At 40.1% G+C, this 15,973-nt stretch overlaps 1 protein-coding gene and 1 long non-coding RNA gene across 6 annotated transcripts; one reads left to right on the forward strand and one right to left on the reverse strand.

Moving 5' to 3' along the window:
• Positions 1 to 7,849: 7,849 nt before the first annotated feature.
• RAMAC (RNA guanine-7 methyltransferase activating subunit) lies at positions 7,850 to 10,987 on the reverse strand. Of its 4 annotated transcripts, none has more exons than XM_062583849.1 (3): positions 10,883 to 10,987; positions 9,529 to 9,696; positions 7,850 to 8,844 (listed from the first exon to the last, which is right to left on the reverse strand). In XM_062583849.1, the coding sequence occupies exons 2-3, from the start codon at positions 9,693 to 9,695 to the stop codon at positions 8,655 to 8,657; spliced, it is 357 nt and encodes a 118-aa protein (XP_062439833.1). In that variant the 5' UTR covers position 9,696; positions 10,883 to 10,987; the 3' UTR covers positions 7,850 to 8,654. The 4 variants fall into 4 exon arrangements, with proteins under 4 accessions (XP_062439833.1, XP_062439834.1, XP_062439835.1 ...); XM_062583850.1 differs by having other exon boundaries at positions 10,863 to 10,910; XM_062583851.1 differs by lacking the exon at positions 10,883 to 10,987 and adding an exon at positions 10,354 to 10,590.
• A 1-nt stretch (position 10,988) lies between these two features.
• Positions 10,989 to 14,678, forward strand: LOC134144706 (uncharacterized). 2 transcript variants are annotated; one of them, XR_009959458.1, is made up of 2 exons: positions 10,989 to 11,278; positions 14,070 to 14,678. It is a non-coding gene; the product is annotated as an uncharacterized LOC134144706 (long non-coding RNA). The 2 variants fall into 2 exon arrangements; XR_009959457.1 differs by having other exon boundaries at positions 10,989 to 11,209.
• Positions 14,679 to 15,973: the final 1,295 nt, after the last annotated feature.

The raw sequence follows: 15,973 nt of genomic DNA on the forward strand, positions 1-15,973 counted from the left end.
TTAAAGTAGTCAAAAAAACCCAAACCTGATTATTACTGTTTGGTCAGGAATTGCTCCGTGTGTGCCTAGAGATGGGATGACAGCATGGTGGAGTTGGAAAAGCTGGAATGAGAGAGACTGGACGGGCTAAACCCTTTCAGCAGCGCAAGTTTGGAAATTGTGTCTGTGCAACTGCAGCTCTTGATGCCTAAGTAATAGAAAATGCTTCTGCTGACCTGGGCAATGCTAAGAGCAGCGCCGAGTCGGGGTTTGCGCATACTGAGGGGTGTTCCTATAGAGCTCCACTGGTAACTCATTTTTGCAGCAAAATCACAGCTCTTGCAGTTTTACGACCATAATGTCTTTTCCTAAACAGATCGGACTGTGCTGGCAAAAAAAAGTTCTTCCGATTTTATATTTGTCTATGTGAGCGTGAAAGGGTACACCGTAAGAAAAAATAACTGTGAAAGCTGTATGCATTGGCACTACAGGAATGGATTTTATTGACGAGTGACTTGAAAGCCTCTGAATAGGTAGCTATACCCCCACTGTGTATTTTTGCATAGATTTAATTAAACCCTTTTAGTTAGACTGTCGTAACATTTTTGCATTTTAAGGTCCTTATTTCCCACAAAGTGGCTTATTTCAGCTTAGTGTGACCTTGCTTCTAACCTTTAAGAACTTTTAAACCAAAACCGCACATCCGTAGCCTCCTGTACAGACACACCAAAGGTGCTTTAACTACTTTGGCTTATGCTGAAGAAAGTGCCTTTGCCCTGGCTGTAAGTCACCAGGCAGTGCTGACTTTGAGTTTCTCTTTGTGTAGCTACTTGTCCATTTGCACACTATTTTAAAACCTGCTCTAATTTGCCAAATGACACCAAGATACAGATACTCAGTACGGATCTTAGTTCAGAATAGAAGTTGTGGTGATGCTTATTTTGGGAGGCACAAATATAAAAAATGAGCTAACATTCATTTATTAAAATTTCCTTTCTTTTGTAGCTTACAAGCGTCAGTGTTTTTAAAGTCTTAAAGCTGCTGTACAAGTAGTAGAAAACCTGAAGAGGCTGAGAAGGTTCTCTGGTGCGTGTCTTGGGAGACGTGATTACAGTCAGATTGCTGCCTTTTTAAACATAGTTAGGAGGTATGGTCCGAAGAGATGAAAATTAACGGTTGAGGTCATTTATCAGCCGACGTCCTGCAGCACTGCTGCGGGCATGTGCTGCAGAAGTGGAGATGAGCCAAAGAGCAGCTGAGTCTGTGGTTGGATTTGAATCCAAAGTCACGGTGGGACCTGCTGGGATGTCTAGGATCCTCCCCCAGAGCATTAATGAAAAATAGATGCCATCTGGAAGGGTTTTCATGCCAAAGGATTGTGGTGCCATCTTTGTCTTTCAGTCCTCATCAATCACAAATGCCTTTTAAATAGATCTATATTTTACCTCTAATCAAATGATTTCATCTTCTCAGCTCCTAAGGACACTCTCTTTGACCTTTCAATAGCCTCTTTTGGAAACAGGACTTTTCTTTCTGATCAGAGGCATTTGTTGTGATGTATACTCTGATACTCTTCTTTTTCCTTTTCCTGCACCAGTGTATTCCTCCCTTTTTCATGACTTTTCCAGTCCTTCCCTTACCACTATGTTTCTTTCCTCCCTTCTTGCCATAGGTATAAAGAACAGCTTTACCTTTTATATTTCTAAAACTTGGATGCCTAACTATGAAATTGTAGTGTATTGCGTTAAATTTTTTCCATCTGCTGGATTAAAAAAAAAAGAAAAAAAAAAGCTGTAATACTTTCACAGAGGCTGGGATTTTTGCATAGTCTTACCATGATTGTATGTTGAGTGTGTGAGTGCTTTTGAAACCAATTAAGTATAAGTGAATAGTACATTCAGTACGGTAGCCACGACAAGTTATGTTGATGTGGAATCTATCTAGTTTGCATAGATTGCTCCCACATTTTTAATCCACCTCTCTCCAATTCAGTATTAACTATCAGATTGGACTACCCGTTCCTGTTAGTGATGATAAAGCTGTCTTTATGCGGGTTATATTTTTGAAAGATATTTCTATTATGTCCGTAAGAGTTAGAATCATTTATTGTTCAGTGCAAGTCTGGTAGCACAATACTTGGAGAGTTTTCTAGGCCAAAGAATCCCAGGGGTGCAGCCTGCGACTAGTCTGCTGTATAACAACACAGTAAAATAAAGGCAGTGTTTAAATCAAGTAATTGCCAGTGTATTAACTGTAATGTGTTTCATTTTATTTTTTAAAAAAAATCAGAAAACAATTCCTTCATGAGAATGTTTGTAGTGCATCATGTTGGAACTTAGAGAGCCCAGCTGAGGTTGTGCTTACACACCAAACCCGTGCTTTAAATGGGGCTGTCTCTGTCTGGTGGCTGCAATGAATGGTACAGAGGAAGGAAAAGGGGGAGAGTTGTCATAGTTTTATGGATGGGAAACTGAGACACAGAAGTGTTGAAGTGGTCTGTAGCTGAGGTGGGAATTCACACGTGTATCTGGTATCTTCTACAGCATCCTTTCCATTTGACTTCTTTTTTAGTCCAGGCAGAATGGTTCACACTGTGGTAAGATTGTCTTTTAAGAATTTTTGAATAGCTTTAAAAAGTCTATCTTTAGGAGCATTCAAGAATATGAGGAACCATTACAGCAGAAGTATCTGACACAGAGTTGCCTGATGCCTGTGTAATGATAGGATGCAGAGCAGTAGAAATACTTAATATGGCATTTAAAAACATTTTTAGAGCAGTAGTAAGAATATGTCTATAGCAGATGTGGAAGGAAGTAGGATTAGGCTGATCTTTCGTTAGCTAGTACTAAATCCATGTTGTCTCTAAAAGCTAAAATCCTGCTGGTGAAGTCCAGAGAGGTTCTTCAGTTGGATTTACTGTGGCTGCAGGGTACGTGATCAATTGGCATTTGTTTATTATTCCCTGGATCTGTCTGCCTGGCTTAAGGACTTGCAAACTCTGCCAGCATAAGGCAGCTACTTTACCACCTCCAGCCGCTCAGGTCCATAGTCCTCCTCCTTACTGTGCGCTGGGGAAGTCCCTGGGGGCTGCGGAGGGGGAGGCAGTTGCACTTTTGTTCCCCCCAGGCTGTGGAGTGGCAGTAAAGTCATTTGATAACCAATAATCAAATCTCAAAACATTTTCCCCTGAAGGGTTCAGGATACAAGAGTAAAAGGCATGAAACAGTTGTGCCTTTAGGTCAGCTGTGCTCCTTCCCATCTTCGCCTGGGCTGCGCAGCATCCCCTCCCTGCTCCCTTCTTATCTTGGAACAACAAAAACTGTAATTCTGCTGATGGAGGGATCCTGCGGGGATCCTGCAGGGATCCTGCAGGGCTGGGAAATGGGATTTGCCCCAGTGGCAGTTTCAGGTTGAGCTCCTGTATGGCCTTAGAGCAGTTTAGCTGAGCTGCAGTGTGGAGGAGGCTGGGTGCACCCCACACGTGATGCTCCATCAGGTCACTTGAAAATGGGTGTTTTGAGACGCTGGCACATAAACAAGTGAAATGAGATCGGTCTGAGGAGATCGTGTATCTGTACACAGAGCTCTTGCACTAAACTGAGCTAAACTCCAAAGGTTTCTGCTTGCTGAATTTAAAGGCTCATACTGTTACTAACACCACTGAAAACATGGTGTTAAACCATGTTAAACATAAACATAATCTTTTTTTTAGTTCTCAGTGGCATTCATAAATCAAGGTGACTTGACTTGATGAACTACAGAAGGGTTAAGCTTAGCTTTTCCATGACAAAGGTCTGTGTGTTATTTTTCTCTTTTTTTGTGAAAAACTTATGTAATAGTGTGGGGCTGATTGCATTCAGTGATTATTGTTAATAATTTATTTTTATTAAGCATATTTCCAATAGAAAACAAACTTCAGACATAATTTCAGACTAAGAGCAATTCATCATCTGATTTATCGTAAAATTCCTGCTGCACGCTTAAATGCTAGGAGTATGGTGGCCAAAAGCTGTATGAAAGCCTATTGCTTATTGGTATTTTTTAACCTATATCTCAACACTAATTATAATCTTAAATATTTAATTTATGTGGATATATAAATACCAAATTGTTTTTCCTCACACTGAAAAAGAACTTTGAAGAGCTTAAGATCCTTAAGGAATCTTTTAACAAGCAATATGTTTCAGTTTGAAAATTCTGTCTTCCCTCATGTTACTGGTTTTTTTTTCTAGGATAAGATTTGGCTTATTGTAGTTCAATAACAAATAATTAAATTGTTTTCTTAATTTTAACTCTTCTTTGAATAGATGAATTTTTCTTCAAATAACAAGCAGGAGTAGCTGTGGATACTGTATCATCTTTTATTAGTGAGGCGAAGTTTGAATCACACAATATGCAAAAAAAAGAGTAAAAATATATTTGTGCAAAAGAGTCATCAAGCTGCTGAAATATTATTTGAAAAAGAGGCATGTGCACGTTAGGAACAAGATAACATTAATTTATATTCCTGCTTGTTAGAAAAAAAATAAAAAAAAAGTTACTAGTAGGAATGATTATATGATTTATTTCATTTGGTGCTTTTATTAGACTTACAGGAAAATGTACTTATTACCAACTTTTACCACCTCTTGTAAGAAATTTGCATTTTAATAGGACAGAGTACTTAAAAAGTCAGAGGGCGAGCTGTATAGAGGTAATTTCTCAGCATCACTGTTCTCATAAGCAAATGAAGACTGACAGCTCCTAAGAGCAGCGAGTGCTTTACTGAAGAAGAATATAAGCTATGGTAAACAAAAATAAATCCAGGCCCGCAGGGCCTAATGAAAAAATAATCCTCTTGAGAGGAAAGATCATTATGCACCACCATACTAAAGTTGCCATCTACTCTCCTGACAGTTCTGGAGCTGCTGGACTCCAGGATTTATGTCCACGTGTGTTGAATCAGGCTGCATATTTCCTCAGTACTGTCAGGGAAACCTGATCTGCCCTATAATCTTTCTTACTTTTTGGTTGTTAAAATATCAGTGCTATGCATAATTTAAGCGGGGTTGTATAGCTCTCTTCTAACACATGAGGATAACAGGACAGATCACAGTAATATTTCCTGATTGCCAAATGAAAGGCAAGGGAGTTGCAGTTTCATTAAAATGCTGCGAAGATGGGCTGTAGCTGCTGCGAGGGACGGTCCTCTTCTCCCTTGCGTGACCGCGTGCTCGTACCCCCTCGCTTTTGTCGGGGGGCTAGAGAAGGGGCGGCTGCACAAGCTGCAGCAGCTAACACAATCAGCGTGGAGTTGTGTGATTTTTGTAAGGAATAGAGGGAAAAGAACCCTAGGTTCAATTTGATACAGCTAGAACTGCCTCTCCAGCATCTCAGTTTAAGAAGCAAAGGCAAACATTTCTTGGTTAAGCAAAGTATCTCTTAGCAAATTAATAGTGGGAACTTAAATATGTATAAACATATTTAAACAGTAAGAGTTTGAATATACTTGTCATTGTAGAAATTGAACATTGATTATATGCATATTGAGAGAATGACACTTCTCTTCCTTGTCTGAAATCTCTATCAGAGAGCCTCTTAATAGTATTTCAGCTTCCAGCTAACCTTCCAGAGCACGTCTGCACATTTCTACTGCCAGCTGTACAGTTAGGATAAAATAGATGCTGAATAGCAGCGAACACTTGTAAAATTGCATCTCTCAAATCACACTAGGAATTTTTTCTACTGCTTCCCTTGGCTTCCAGTAGCTTTCAGCTTGGTACCGATTTGAAGGTATTTAGCCATTTTGAGCATACTAGTTTGTCCTTCTTTTGTTTTATTCATGTTAATAATGATGTCTGAGCAAACGTCAAGAGGGAAGAGCTTTTTAAAGTAAAATTTCAGACACTGAATTTTAATGTTTACCCTACAATCTCCATCATACTTAAACAATCTGTGTAGTTTTTGCAGTTGCAAATGTTAAAAGTATCTGTAACACTATCATAGTGTTACACTATGTAACGCTAGTGTTTCACAAGGGAGAAAAAATATTTGAGCAGACCTAAACTGCAAGTAGTATTTACATGTAGTTTGACAGACAACAGTAAACTAGACTTTATTATAAATACTAGTATCTAAGTGGACCTTGTTGCAGGTAATAATTATTGAATTCTAATTAAAATTCTCTCCAGTGCAAGGCATGCATTTGTTTTGAATGCATTATTCATAAAAAAAAATAATTGTTGTTGTAATTGTTCTAAAAAGGTGTTGTAAAACATGGAAGTCTTAAAAGTTGAATCAGGAGTTGTAATGCTAAGGCAGGTAGCGAGTAACATGAGCCAAGAATGTAAAAAAGCAAGACACTGCATTGATCTAGGTGACTCTCTTGCTGGCTCAGTCAAGAATCTCAGAAGACTAGAGCTGAGATCATGGAATGTGTGATTTTAAGTTAGACAGGCCCTGCTAATATATCTGCTTCTTCAGCTTGATTACACTGTTGTAGATAATTTTCCCTACCCTGTTCTTTATTAAGTGAAAAAAACACTAAAATAGTTATTGGTCTTGAGAAAAGCAGCAGATAAGGCAAGATCCATTTATTTTTTCAGGTTTTATTTCAACCTGAGATGCTACTCCAGATGGTTACTAGGAAGAATATCCTAGCTCAGACTGACTTCCATGGCATAGCTGGCAGTGTCTTTGCAGAGAGGGATGCACTCTTTTCTTGGAAGTGAGAGTCTAGTATATCTGGCATCTTGCATGTGATCCTACCTAAAAAAGGAATTCTATAGTACCATCTTTCAGACTTCCTACAGCACGTAGAAAAACTTTGGATAATTTTACTGCTTCCATGTAACAACTCTGCCAATATTTATCCAGGTGAAGCATCAAGGGTTGAAAAGGTTGCATTTCATCCAGAACTCCTCAAAGAAAACAACCCATATGCTGCCAAATTTCTCAGGTTACACAAACAAATTCAAGACAAATACAGTTATTATTCTACTCCCTAAAGTATCAGAGCTCTCAACAGTATTATATGAAAAGGAGAAAACAAAAATACTTAGGAGGTAGGTGGAGACACTTGTAAGCAGCCCAGCTTTTGCATTACAAGACTGTGTAAAAGCTACAAACAGCACACATTTCTATTACCCATAAACATACTATTTAGCTTTTAAAAGTATATCATGAGATGGAACACTACGCTTTTAACTTCTGTATTTATTCTTTGTTTTTAAATCAAGATTCACTAATTTGAACTCCGTATCACAGAACGTGATGCAATGCAATGACAATGCATTGTTTACAATACTCAGCCTGGAGGGTTCTGTGTCACTCTACTATAGCTGAAGAAAGCCTCAAGTACAAAAAAATGCACTGTTCTCGTGATACAAATTAGCTTATCAAGTAAACAACAAAACAGAGAACTTTGACCCTGTTACACTAGAACGTAAGGTACTGGATTAACACTCCAGACTTGTAATTAATCACAGTATGTCTCGTCCTCTTTATTTTAGCTGAGCGGGCTACTCTTCTAATTTAAACCAGCAGCTGTCCAATATTAATACTTACTAGTTAGTGATGATTCTTGTGCAGCTGTCTGCTTAGATGCCTGTCTTGCAATTCTAAACATTTCAAAAGTAGATTTCATAAATATTCAGAAACATCCTTAAGCCTGAAATACTTTTATTTGTGTGAATATTAAAAAAATACAGAACAAGTTATTTAAGAACTGAAAAACATACCCTACACTACTTATGCTACTTTTTCATGCAAAAAATACAGAACAGTACTTATTATGGTTCCTTTCAAGATATCCATGAAGCACTTCATAATAAGTGATTACAGTCATCACAATTGTACAGCTTTACTTAAAGAAACAAGAATCACAAAGGTGTCATGCACATACCAAATTTATTTTAAGGTGATACAAATTAATCCAAGTTTGGTACTACTTCTCAGATAAAACTTGTGTACCACTGAACTACTACAGTAAGAAGACACATATTTAAACCACTTAATTTATTTCAGTTGCTACCATGCTTTAAGCCTGCATATAAACTGAAACCATCGATTGTTCAACAGACAGGAATTTATTTTGTATATGATATCTTGTTCCTCTGCTACAATTCCTTTTGTTCCAATGAATTAAATATTGAGAAGCCATACATCCTCATCAATATCCAAAGAAGTTCCTCTCTGGAGTTTTCATTAATGCCAGCACAGCATGAAGTATTTCTGTAATAGCATCTTTCTTCTCCTTTTAAAACAACTGTAACTCAAACCGAGTTTTTTCTTGCTATCAAGAGCCAAACTTGGAACTTCTCTCCAAAGACAGACATAATATGTCATTTTCAAAAAGGACTGTCTTCAGACTAGTGCTATAAGCTGCAGACTAGTCCCCTGACCTGCTTTCCAAAATGTAACAGAAAAGTGTACTAATATGCATTCGGACAAAGAAAAATAAAGATAGAAATTTAATCTAAAATCTATAGTCTCTAAACAAACAGTTTAGTATGGTTTTATTGTTCATAAAAGGTACTTCCTTTTTCAATTTGCACTGCAGATGGACAGGAATGGACTTCAACACCGATTCTTCAGTTATCTATAAATCTGTAAAAATTTAGAAAACTGAAGACAAATAAAGCCCAGCTATTTTTTTTTTAATATAGTGTTACTGGACTTTGAAACCACAAGTATCATCAGTAGGGATGGTAACGAGGCCCTGGGTTGTAGGAGTTGTAGCCATATTGTCCATAGTGGGAAGAGTAAGATTGTCCTTGTCTGTGTTGCTGGTAATTATTACCCCAACTTCTTTCTGGCCTCTGATTAGATCTATGGTCACCTTGCCAGTTGTATCTGTCCCCTCTAAAATATCTGCCATCTTGAAATCTGTAATGAGAAGTGTCACAAAGTTTTGCACAAACATGAGATTTTAAAAGATGAAGAGATAATGAACTCTTAAATGTTATCACAAGAACTGTCATGCAACTATTTATACACTCAATTATGTATTGTCTTTACAACGAACTGATAAAAATACATCTACAGTCATCTGAGATATTTATTATTTCTTGCTACTACCCAACACATCATTTACTGAGCAGCAGAAGGCAGAGTGTTTGCTAATACAAGGTATTTAGAATATATTAGATGATCTCCTGGAACTCTGAATAAAGACTCCAACAGACCATACCTAGAAAGCTGTCAGATGGTACAGCTGTAGACAGTCAGATCCAAGCCAGTTTCAATCTAGTAGCTTCACGGCACTAGGCTGAAAGCTGTGGCAAAGCAGGCCTATGTACAACTTTAGCTACTGAACAGCCTTAAATTCTTTGAATTTGCATATTTCTTAAAATACATGCTACCATTGCTTCATGGTCTCTTATCGATTACCATATTCAAGAGAGTGTGAGTATGTAACTCAGATGATACACTCAAGGAGTCGCTTATGGTATTTAGTCTTTGTTCAGGCTAGACTGTGTATTTTACTATGGATAGATAGCAGCATTGCTGTCCACATATATTTGTGAATTACCAATATTTGTATAAATAAATAAATAAATAAAGCAGTACCGGTCTCTGTTTCTCTGGTTACCACCCGATCTATTTCTCCATTCTTCAACTATAGGAGGTGGATCTGTAGGGCGTTTCAGGTACTCTTGGTATTCCTTATCATCTAGCGTAAACCGATAAGCAAACATTTTTTCGTAATTCACGGGCACGTCAACTGAAGAAGCCATTCTGAAAATTTTAAACATGAATACAATGGAAGTGGCTTTAACAGTGTATGAAGTTACTAAAATCCACTTAGCGCAAATCAAGAATAATGAAAAGTTATCTTTGATTAACACAATAGTTGAGTTTTGAGCTGACAATATAGATGTCTGACTCTTAAATTTGATGATCTAAGACTGTAAATACAAACAAAGCGCCCTTCACTGTCTCAGTTTTCCTGAATAGGTTATCTCTGACGGAAAGCAATTCAAATTCTTAGAGTGTCCAGTCTTTGATGTCTGTATTGAAAATACCACTGATCTGTCTAAACACTGGGTGCATTTTTGAGGGACTCTATCCACACTGGAGAAATTAGACTGAAACAACTAATAGCTGATGTGATCAGGCATTACATAGCAGGGCCTCCCAGTCAGTTTTGACAGACCTCAGTCACATGAGGTGAACTGAGGCAAAAAGAAATGGGACATTTCTGTGTTTATGATTACTAACAGAATTAGGAAAAAAAAATCCTTCAGCATGTGCTCCCAGTACACTCCCAACCTCTTCTGGACAGCAAAAACAACACTGCAGCTGGCCTGAAAAGTTTGCAAGGCAGAATCTCACGTGAACCCTACAGACATACATAGCCAACAAAGCAAAATAATTAATTTATTCAAAACTTACGTGCTAATGACTTTATGCAGAGAAAGGTTAGCATCTAAGACAATGCTGCGTTATCTCATAACACACGTGTCATAGGGGGCTGGTGTTGAGGATCTTACAGTCTCCCTGTCTCGCTACCTGTATGCATTTGTCCTTCAGAGGCTGCTGCCATCCAGTACTGTGTACGAGCAAAAGCTTCGCCCTAACAGCAAACGCTGAGAAAAGCTCTGCGGCTCCCGCTTTAACAAGCCCTGGCCAGTGCTCCGGGCTGCCCCTCCGCCCCGCAGGCAGGACGGGCGCGGCCCCTGCGCGCCGGACGGACGACACCGGCCCCCTCCTCCCCTGCCCCCGACCCGCGCTCTCACCCCGGGGCCGCCGGGCAGCAGCGCCGGGCCCGCTGCCCCCCGCGGCAGGAGCTGCGCGCGCGGAGCGGGGGGGAGAGCGGGGCTCGCTCCCGGCGCCCTCCTCCTCCTCCTCCTCCTCCTCCTCCTCCCGCTCGGCCACCCCGCCGCCGCTGCCGCCGCCCTCACCCCGCCGCCGCCGCCCTCACCCCGCGCCGCCGCCAGCCGCCAGCCGCCGCCGCCGAACTCTCCTCTTCCGGGCCGGGCGCGCCGCCCTTCCGCCGCCGGCGGGGGTTGGGGCGGGGGCGGGCCGCGCCGAGCGGCCGCTGCCGGCTCGCGCCGGTTCCGGCCGGCCGGGGGCGGTTCCGCGCGGCGCGGCGCTCTGGGAAATGGGGGAGACGGCGCGCAAAAGCGGCCCTGAGAGGGGCGCGGGGCTGCCCGGGCGCTACCGAAGGCCGCGCCGGAGCCGCCGCCGCCGCCGCCGCGGTCCGTCCGCAGAAGAGACGTTGAAAGGATCCCGAGCCCGCCGGCGGCCGGTAACGGCGGGGCGGGCGCAGGCTCTGCCCCTCGCGCGGGGGCAGCTGCGCCGCTGGCGGCTGCCGGGGGTGCGTGAGCCGGCGCTGGCAGCGCGCTGCGCGGGGGCGTTGGAGGAGAGGGGCGCTCTCGGCCCCCACGGTTCCTCCGTGGGCATGGGGTTCCTCCACGGGCGTGGAGGCGCCGAGACCTTCCTGCGGAGGAAGCCGTGTTCGTGTCCCTGCCCCCCGTTTGCCGTGTTCCCACATCTCCGACGTTACAAGTTTCCATTTTTTCTTTCGTTGCTGTTTCCACAATTCCTAAGCCATTTTTTCAAAAAGTCTTTTCTCATGCTCTATATAACAAATTAATTTCTTGTAAAATTAACGTGTTTTTGAGTCAGGGATCCAGCTGTGCTGTGCCACAGAGCCTGCTTACTGCTTGCAGACACTACCAAAGCATAGAGACTGATAACCAAATACGTTGCCTTAAGCAAAACACTCCAGCAACAGCGATGCTGGATCATATTCTCCAAAGTTATTAGACTAAAATAAATGATCTTCATTTTACATAAACAGAAATAAATCAGATTTTTCTCTCCAGCATGACTTAACAGCAATTCAAACAGCTCAATGCAAATATCAGCCTGGAGTATCTAGTTCTAAGTCAAACAACTTGTTACTGAAGTTGAAAGAATAATATATTTCAGCTTAAGTTTTCCTAATACAATCGCCACTCTACCGACTGCCCTTTTAAAATGGGCAGAAATAAATAAGGATTTTATTTCTTCCCCACGTGTCTTTATTTTGGCCACTGGATATTACAATTTCAGGTGTGTCTAAAGGAGATTTCATGCATAAAATTCATGAGATGTTTCTTAATAGAAAAGGAGATCTTTGTAGAGCTTCTAGACTGCTGTTTAAAGAATGAAATATTTTTCATTGAAAGACAAAACTTAATAGTAAAACTTCTAATTGTAGACCCAAATCATCCATGCATTTAAACACATGCGTAATCTAAACATATATATGGCTCCTTTGAAGGCATGGGCTCATTGTAAACACTGTGAGTAGTATACTGCACAGATTATAATATTGCTAAGAGTTTTGTGATACAGAAGAACACAGAGAATGGCTAAATCAGGATAGCGCGTATATTTAAAATCTTGTGTTGTTTCAGGCATTAGATCTTTTTTTCATACAGTATCTTTGTGCCAACTATGGATTATAGCATCAATAAGGCAATAATAATTCAGGTTGCACGTTGATAGAACTTCTTGTAGAAACTGTACTAAAGTTCAAACTGCATGTAAAAAAGCTAGAGGGACAGGTGATTTTTAAAGGAATAAAGGCACTTGGACATGAATATTGGCACCAGCTAGGACTTTCAGCATTCTCTAGGTGCCTCACATAGCACATAACTACCTACATTTGCAGGTGGCCAAGTATTTATAAGGTCTCGCTCTAAGTGTTGTCAAGACTAAGGACTTGATAACCTGCTCTGGTAATCTTTCTCCTCACCTCAAGCCTCTCCAAGTGATTAATGTGTTGTTTTTGTACAAACAAAATCTCATAATCAGCACCTCTGAAGTCTGTAGTACGGTAAAGCCTCAGTTTGCTTTTTTTTTCTATGAAGTTTATGTTAATTCTTTATCTAACAGTACTATACTTGTCTTACAGATTTTAAACTAAGAACCCTTCCTTTTAGCCTATCTGAAATTAATGGCGCTTTTTCAGTATGGTGCTTCCTGGCTGAACAAAGGAATAGATGCTAAAAATTAACAAAATATTTTCTGCCTTAAAAGAGTGGAAAAAGAGAGTTCCCTTTATAAATAGTGTTGACAGATTACTGTTCTGTCACAAGATTTTGTGTTGGATGTTTTATATAGGTTTGCAGCTTCTGGACTCATGCATTTCCAATATATTTGACTTTCACTTATAAAAATAATTTCTAGCTCTTGTGATTATGGACACTTTTTTTTTGGAAAAGGAAGTAAATCTCTACAGGATCCTCTGCCTGTAGCGAGAAGCAAATGGAATAACATTTTTAAAGTCTTACTGTTTTAAAATCTTGTATTTTTTACAATTTTCTTTTTTCATGTGTGTGAGACTAGGTTCATTGCTTTATATCAGTTGAGAGTGGCAGCTGTGACATTTTTAATGAAAAGTCAGCGTGTATCTTGGTTCCAGGAAAAAAGAGGAACTGTATTTTTTTTTTTTTTTTTGTACATTTCTGTATCTTTAAACAGGAGGAATCCTTTTAATCAAATGTTAATATCTATCTTGAGAAATCAACTAAGGAACTAATATTCCCGTGTAATTGTATTCTCTCTGATCAAGAGAATATTGCTTTATATATGAACAAGCAAAGAAACCTGTAAATATTTTTATGAATCCTACTGTTTTTTTTAGAACAAAAAAAGATACATCTTGTATGAGATACCATTTTAGCAAAAATGTGTTTATCCTCAAAACTCTGATTTTTTTTATTGCTTCCTGAAGCTATTCAGTGATTTCCTGTTAGCTGATTAGCCTCTTTTTTCATTTTCTCAGTTATACTGTAGTTGAAAACCTGTTTTGTTTGTAAAATAAAAACTGACTTCTCCAGATAATTTATTCTAGGAAATGGAGATGTCTGGCACTGTCAGGGAGACCAAGACTTTGTGTTCTGGCTAAGGGCAGGTACAAAGGGCATGCATGTCAGCCTTGTTATTGATTACTACCTGACGGAAAGCTGTGTTTCTGTGTGTACAAGAGGCCATAAGATTACCTGGGGACATCTGAGTAGCTAATGACCATAAATTGTTTGCTAGATCATTTGTTGCACTAAGAGATACTCTTCAGCCAATCTGTAGAAATATTTAGAGTTGTGCCCTTTCTTTAGGACCTCCTGTTATTACCAGAGCAGTTCTCATCACTGGGTGTTACTCCTTTGGCTGGAAAAGATGATTGCCTGGATGAATCCCACTTAAGAAGGAAGGCCAAGATACAGCAGCTGTTACTGACAAATGCATCCAAAGCCTGTGCAATAATTCTGTCAGATCTCTGCCTTGCCTCTGTCATTATCTTGTATTGAACATCATCACTGAGCTTCAGTGTATCTCTTCCTTACCTCCATGGGGTATTGTAAAGTGAAGTCTCTAACGGAACAGACTGCTGCTTCCTACAAAATTCACTAAACATAATACAAGAAAAGTTTCCTTCCTTCCCATAATGATCTTTAAATGTTCACTGCCAAAAAAAATCCAACATTGTCTTTTTTTCTAAGAAGGACAAAGCCTAATTCATGATGTTTGATTATGTTACAGAATAACCATTTTGGTGTTGCAGGCCCCAGTACCCCCTTACAACAGTGTAGCTCTTGATTAGAAAGAATTTATTCCTAATTTATGCGAGTATGAAAGAAGGCCTTTAATTTTCCAAAGAGCTCTTTATGTTATGTCTTTTAAAACATACAGTCACAATAAATTATATTTCTGGCATGTTCTTAAAATTAATGCAGAGGTGGTGTTATCCTTTTATTCGTATGTGTGTACATACATATGTTTGTATGTGAGTGCATGCACACACACACACACGTATATATACAAATTAAAAATCAGTATATTCTTTTATTTTCACCTTTTAAACTGAATAAGCCATTAACTTCAGCAGAGTTGCACTAGAAATGAATTTGTCCCCAGGAGGCTTTTCCAAATGTTCAGTTCTTTCCTCATGATTACCCAGAGGAACAGCAAAAAAGGCAGCAAGACAAAGGGCCCTTTGATACGAGGAATGTAGTTCAAAGAGAAGTCTTGTGTGCCATTCATGGTGCTCCATATGTTCCTCATCTGCGATGGAGGTGGATTAGATCCTGTGGAGGCACGCATGCCCTGTCTGATGGGCAGGCAGAAATTCTAACGTAGCACATCTGGTGCACAGGTTATGTTCTTTCCCAGACGTAGGTGCTGTACAAATGAAACAAAGTGAGAGGAATATTCAGATACTTGAAGTATACTTCAGTGGAACTGTTTGAAAGTCAGAAAATGAAGTAGTCAAATGTTAACTCATCGTAATTATCAAACTGTCCAAACTTCAATCCAGCTGCTTATTAGATTTCAACCAACTCTATGCGAGGGGATGTATGAATCAGTGCTACTGTGGATTTGCCTGTTGTATTCACAAAATATAAAGGAGATACTCAAAATATCCCACATCAGCGGGGCCCACAGCTGAGCACAGCAGGGCTGTCCCACAGCCAGGTCTGAGGACAGACACCCCTCATCAGACACTCAACATCACCTGGCCCCATGGGCAGAGGTGTGGGTGGAGGTGAGGCTGGTCAGGGCAATTAAAGCCTCTTAGTGCACTCAGGGTCCTGACAGTCACATGTGGTAAAGATTTTTCTTGTGTTTAAATCAGAAACTGAGATCTTTGCAGAAGGAAGTGCTTATGCCTTTTCAATAATTGTTTAGCATTTTCCCTGGTTTTGATAGTTGATGCAGTTAGTGTGTTACACGCGAATCATTTGCCTCAGATACAGAGCCAAATATTCATCATCTAAACAGGATACCCAGATGTCCCTTGCTTCTCTTGACAGTTACATTCCCTGGGCACTAGTGAGGTGGTCTGAGGTTCCTAATGTGGGATTCAAGCATTTTCTGAGGGACCCACGTTTGAAAATTGACTTTGTTTGTAGATAGATGTGCACATAGGTCTTGTTCATGTATGTCTTTCTGTGTAAGTACATGCTTCAGATCTATTGAAGGCAGTGAAATAGCAGCAGTATTTAAGATTTGTGCGTACTCA

This window comes from Rhea pennata, chromosome 10 (genome assembly GCF_028389875.1).
Source record: "Rhea pennata isolate bPtePen1 chromosome 10, bPtePen1.pri, whole genome shotgun sequence".
NCBI classification, from domain to species: domain Eukaryota; kingdom Metazoa; phylum Chordata; class Aves; order Rheiformes; family Rheidae; genus Rhea; species Rhea pennata.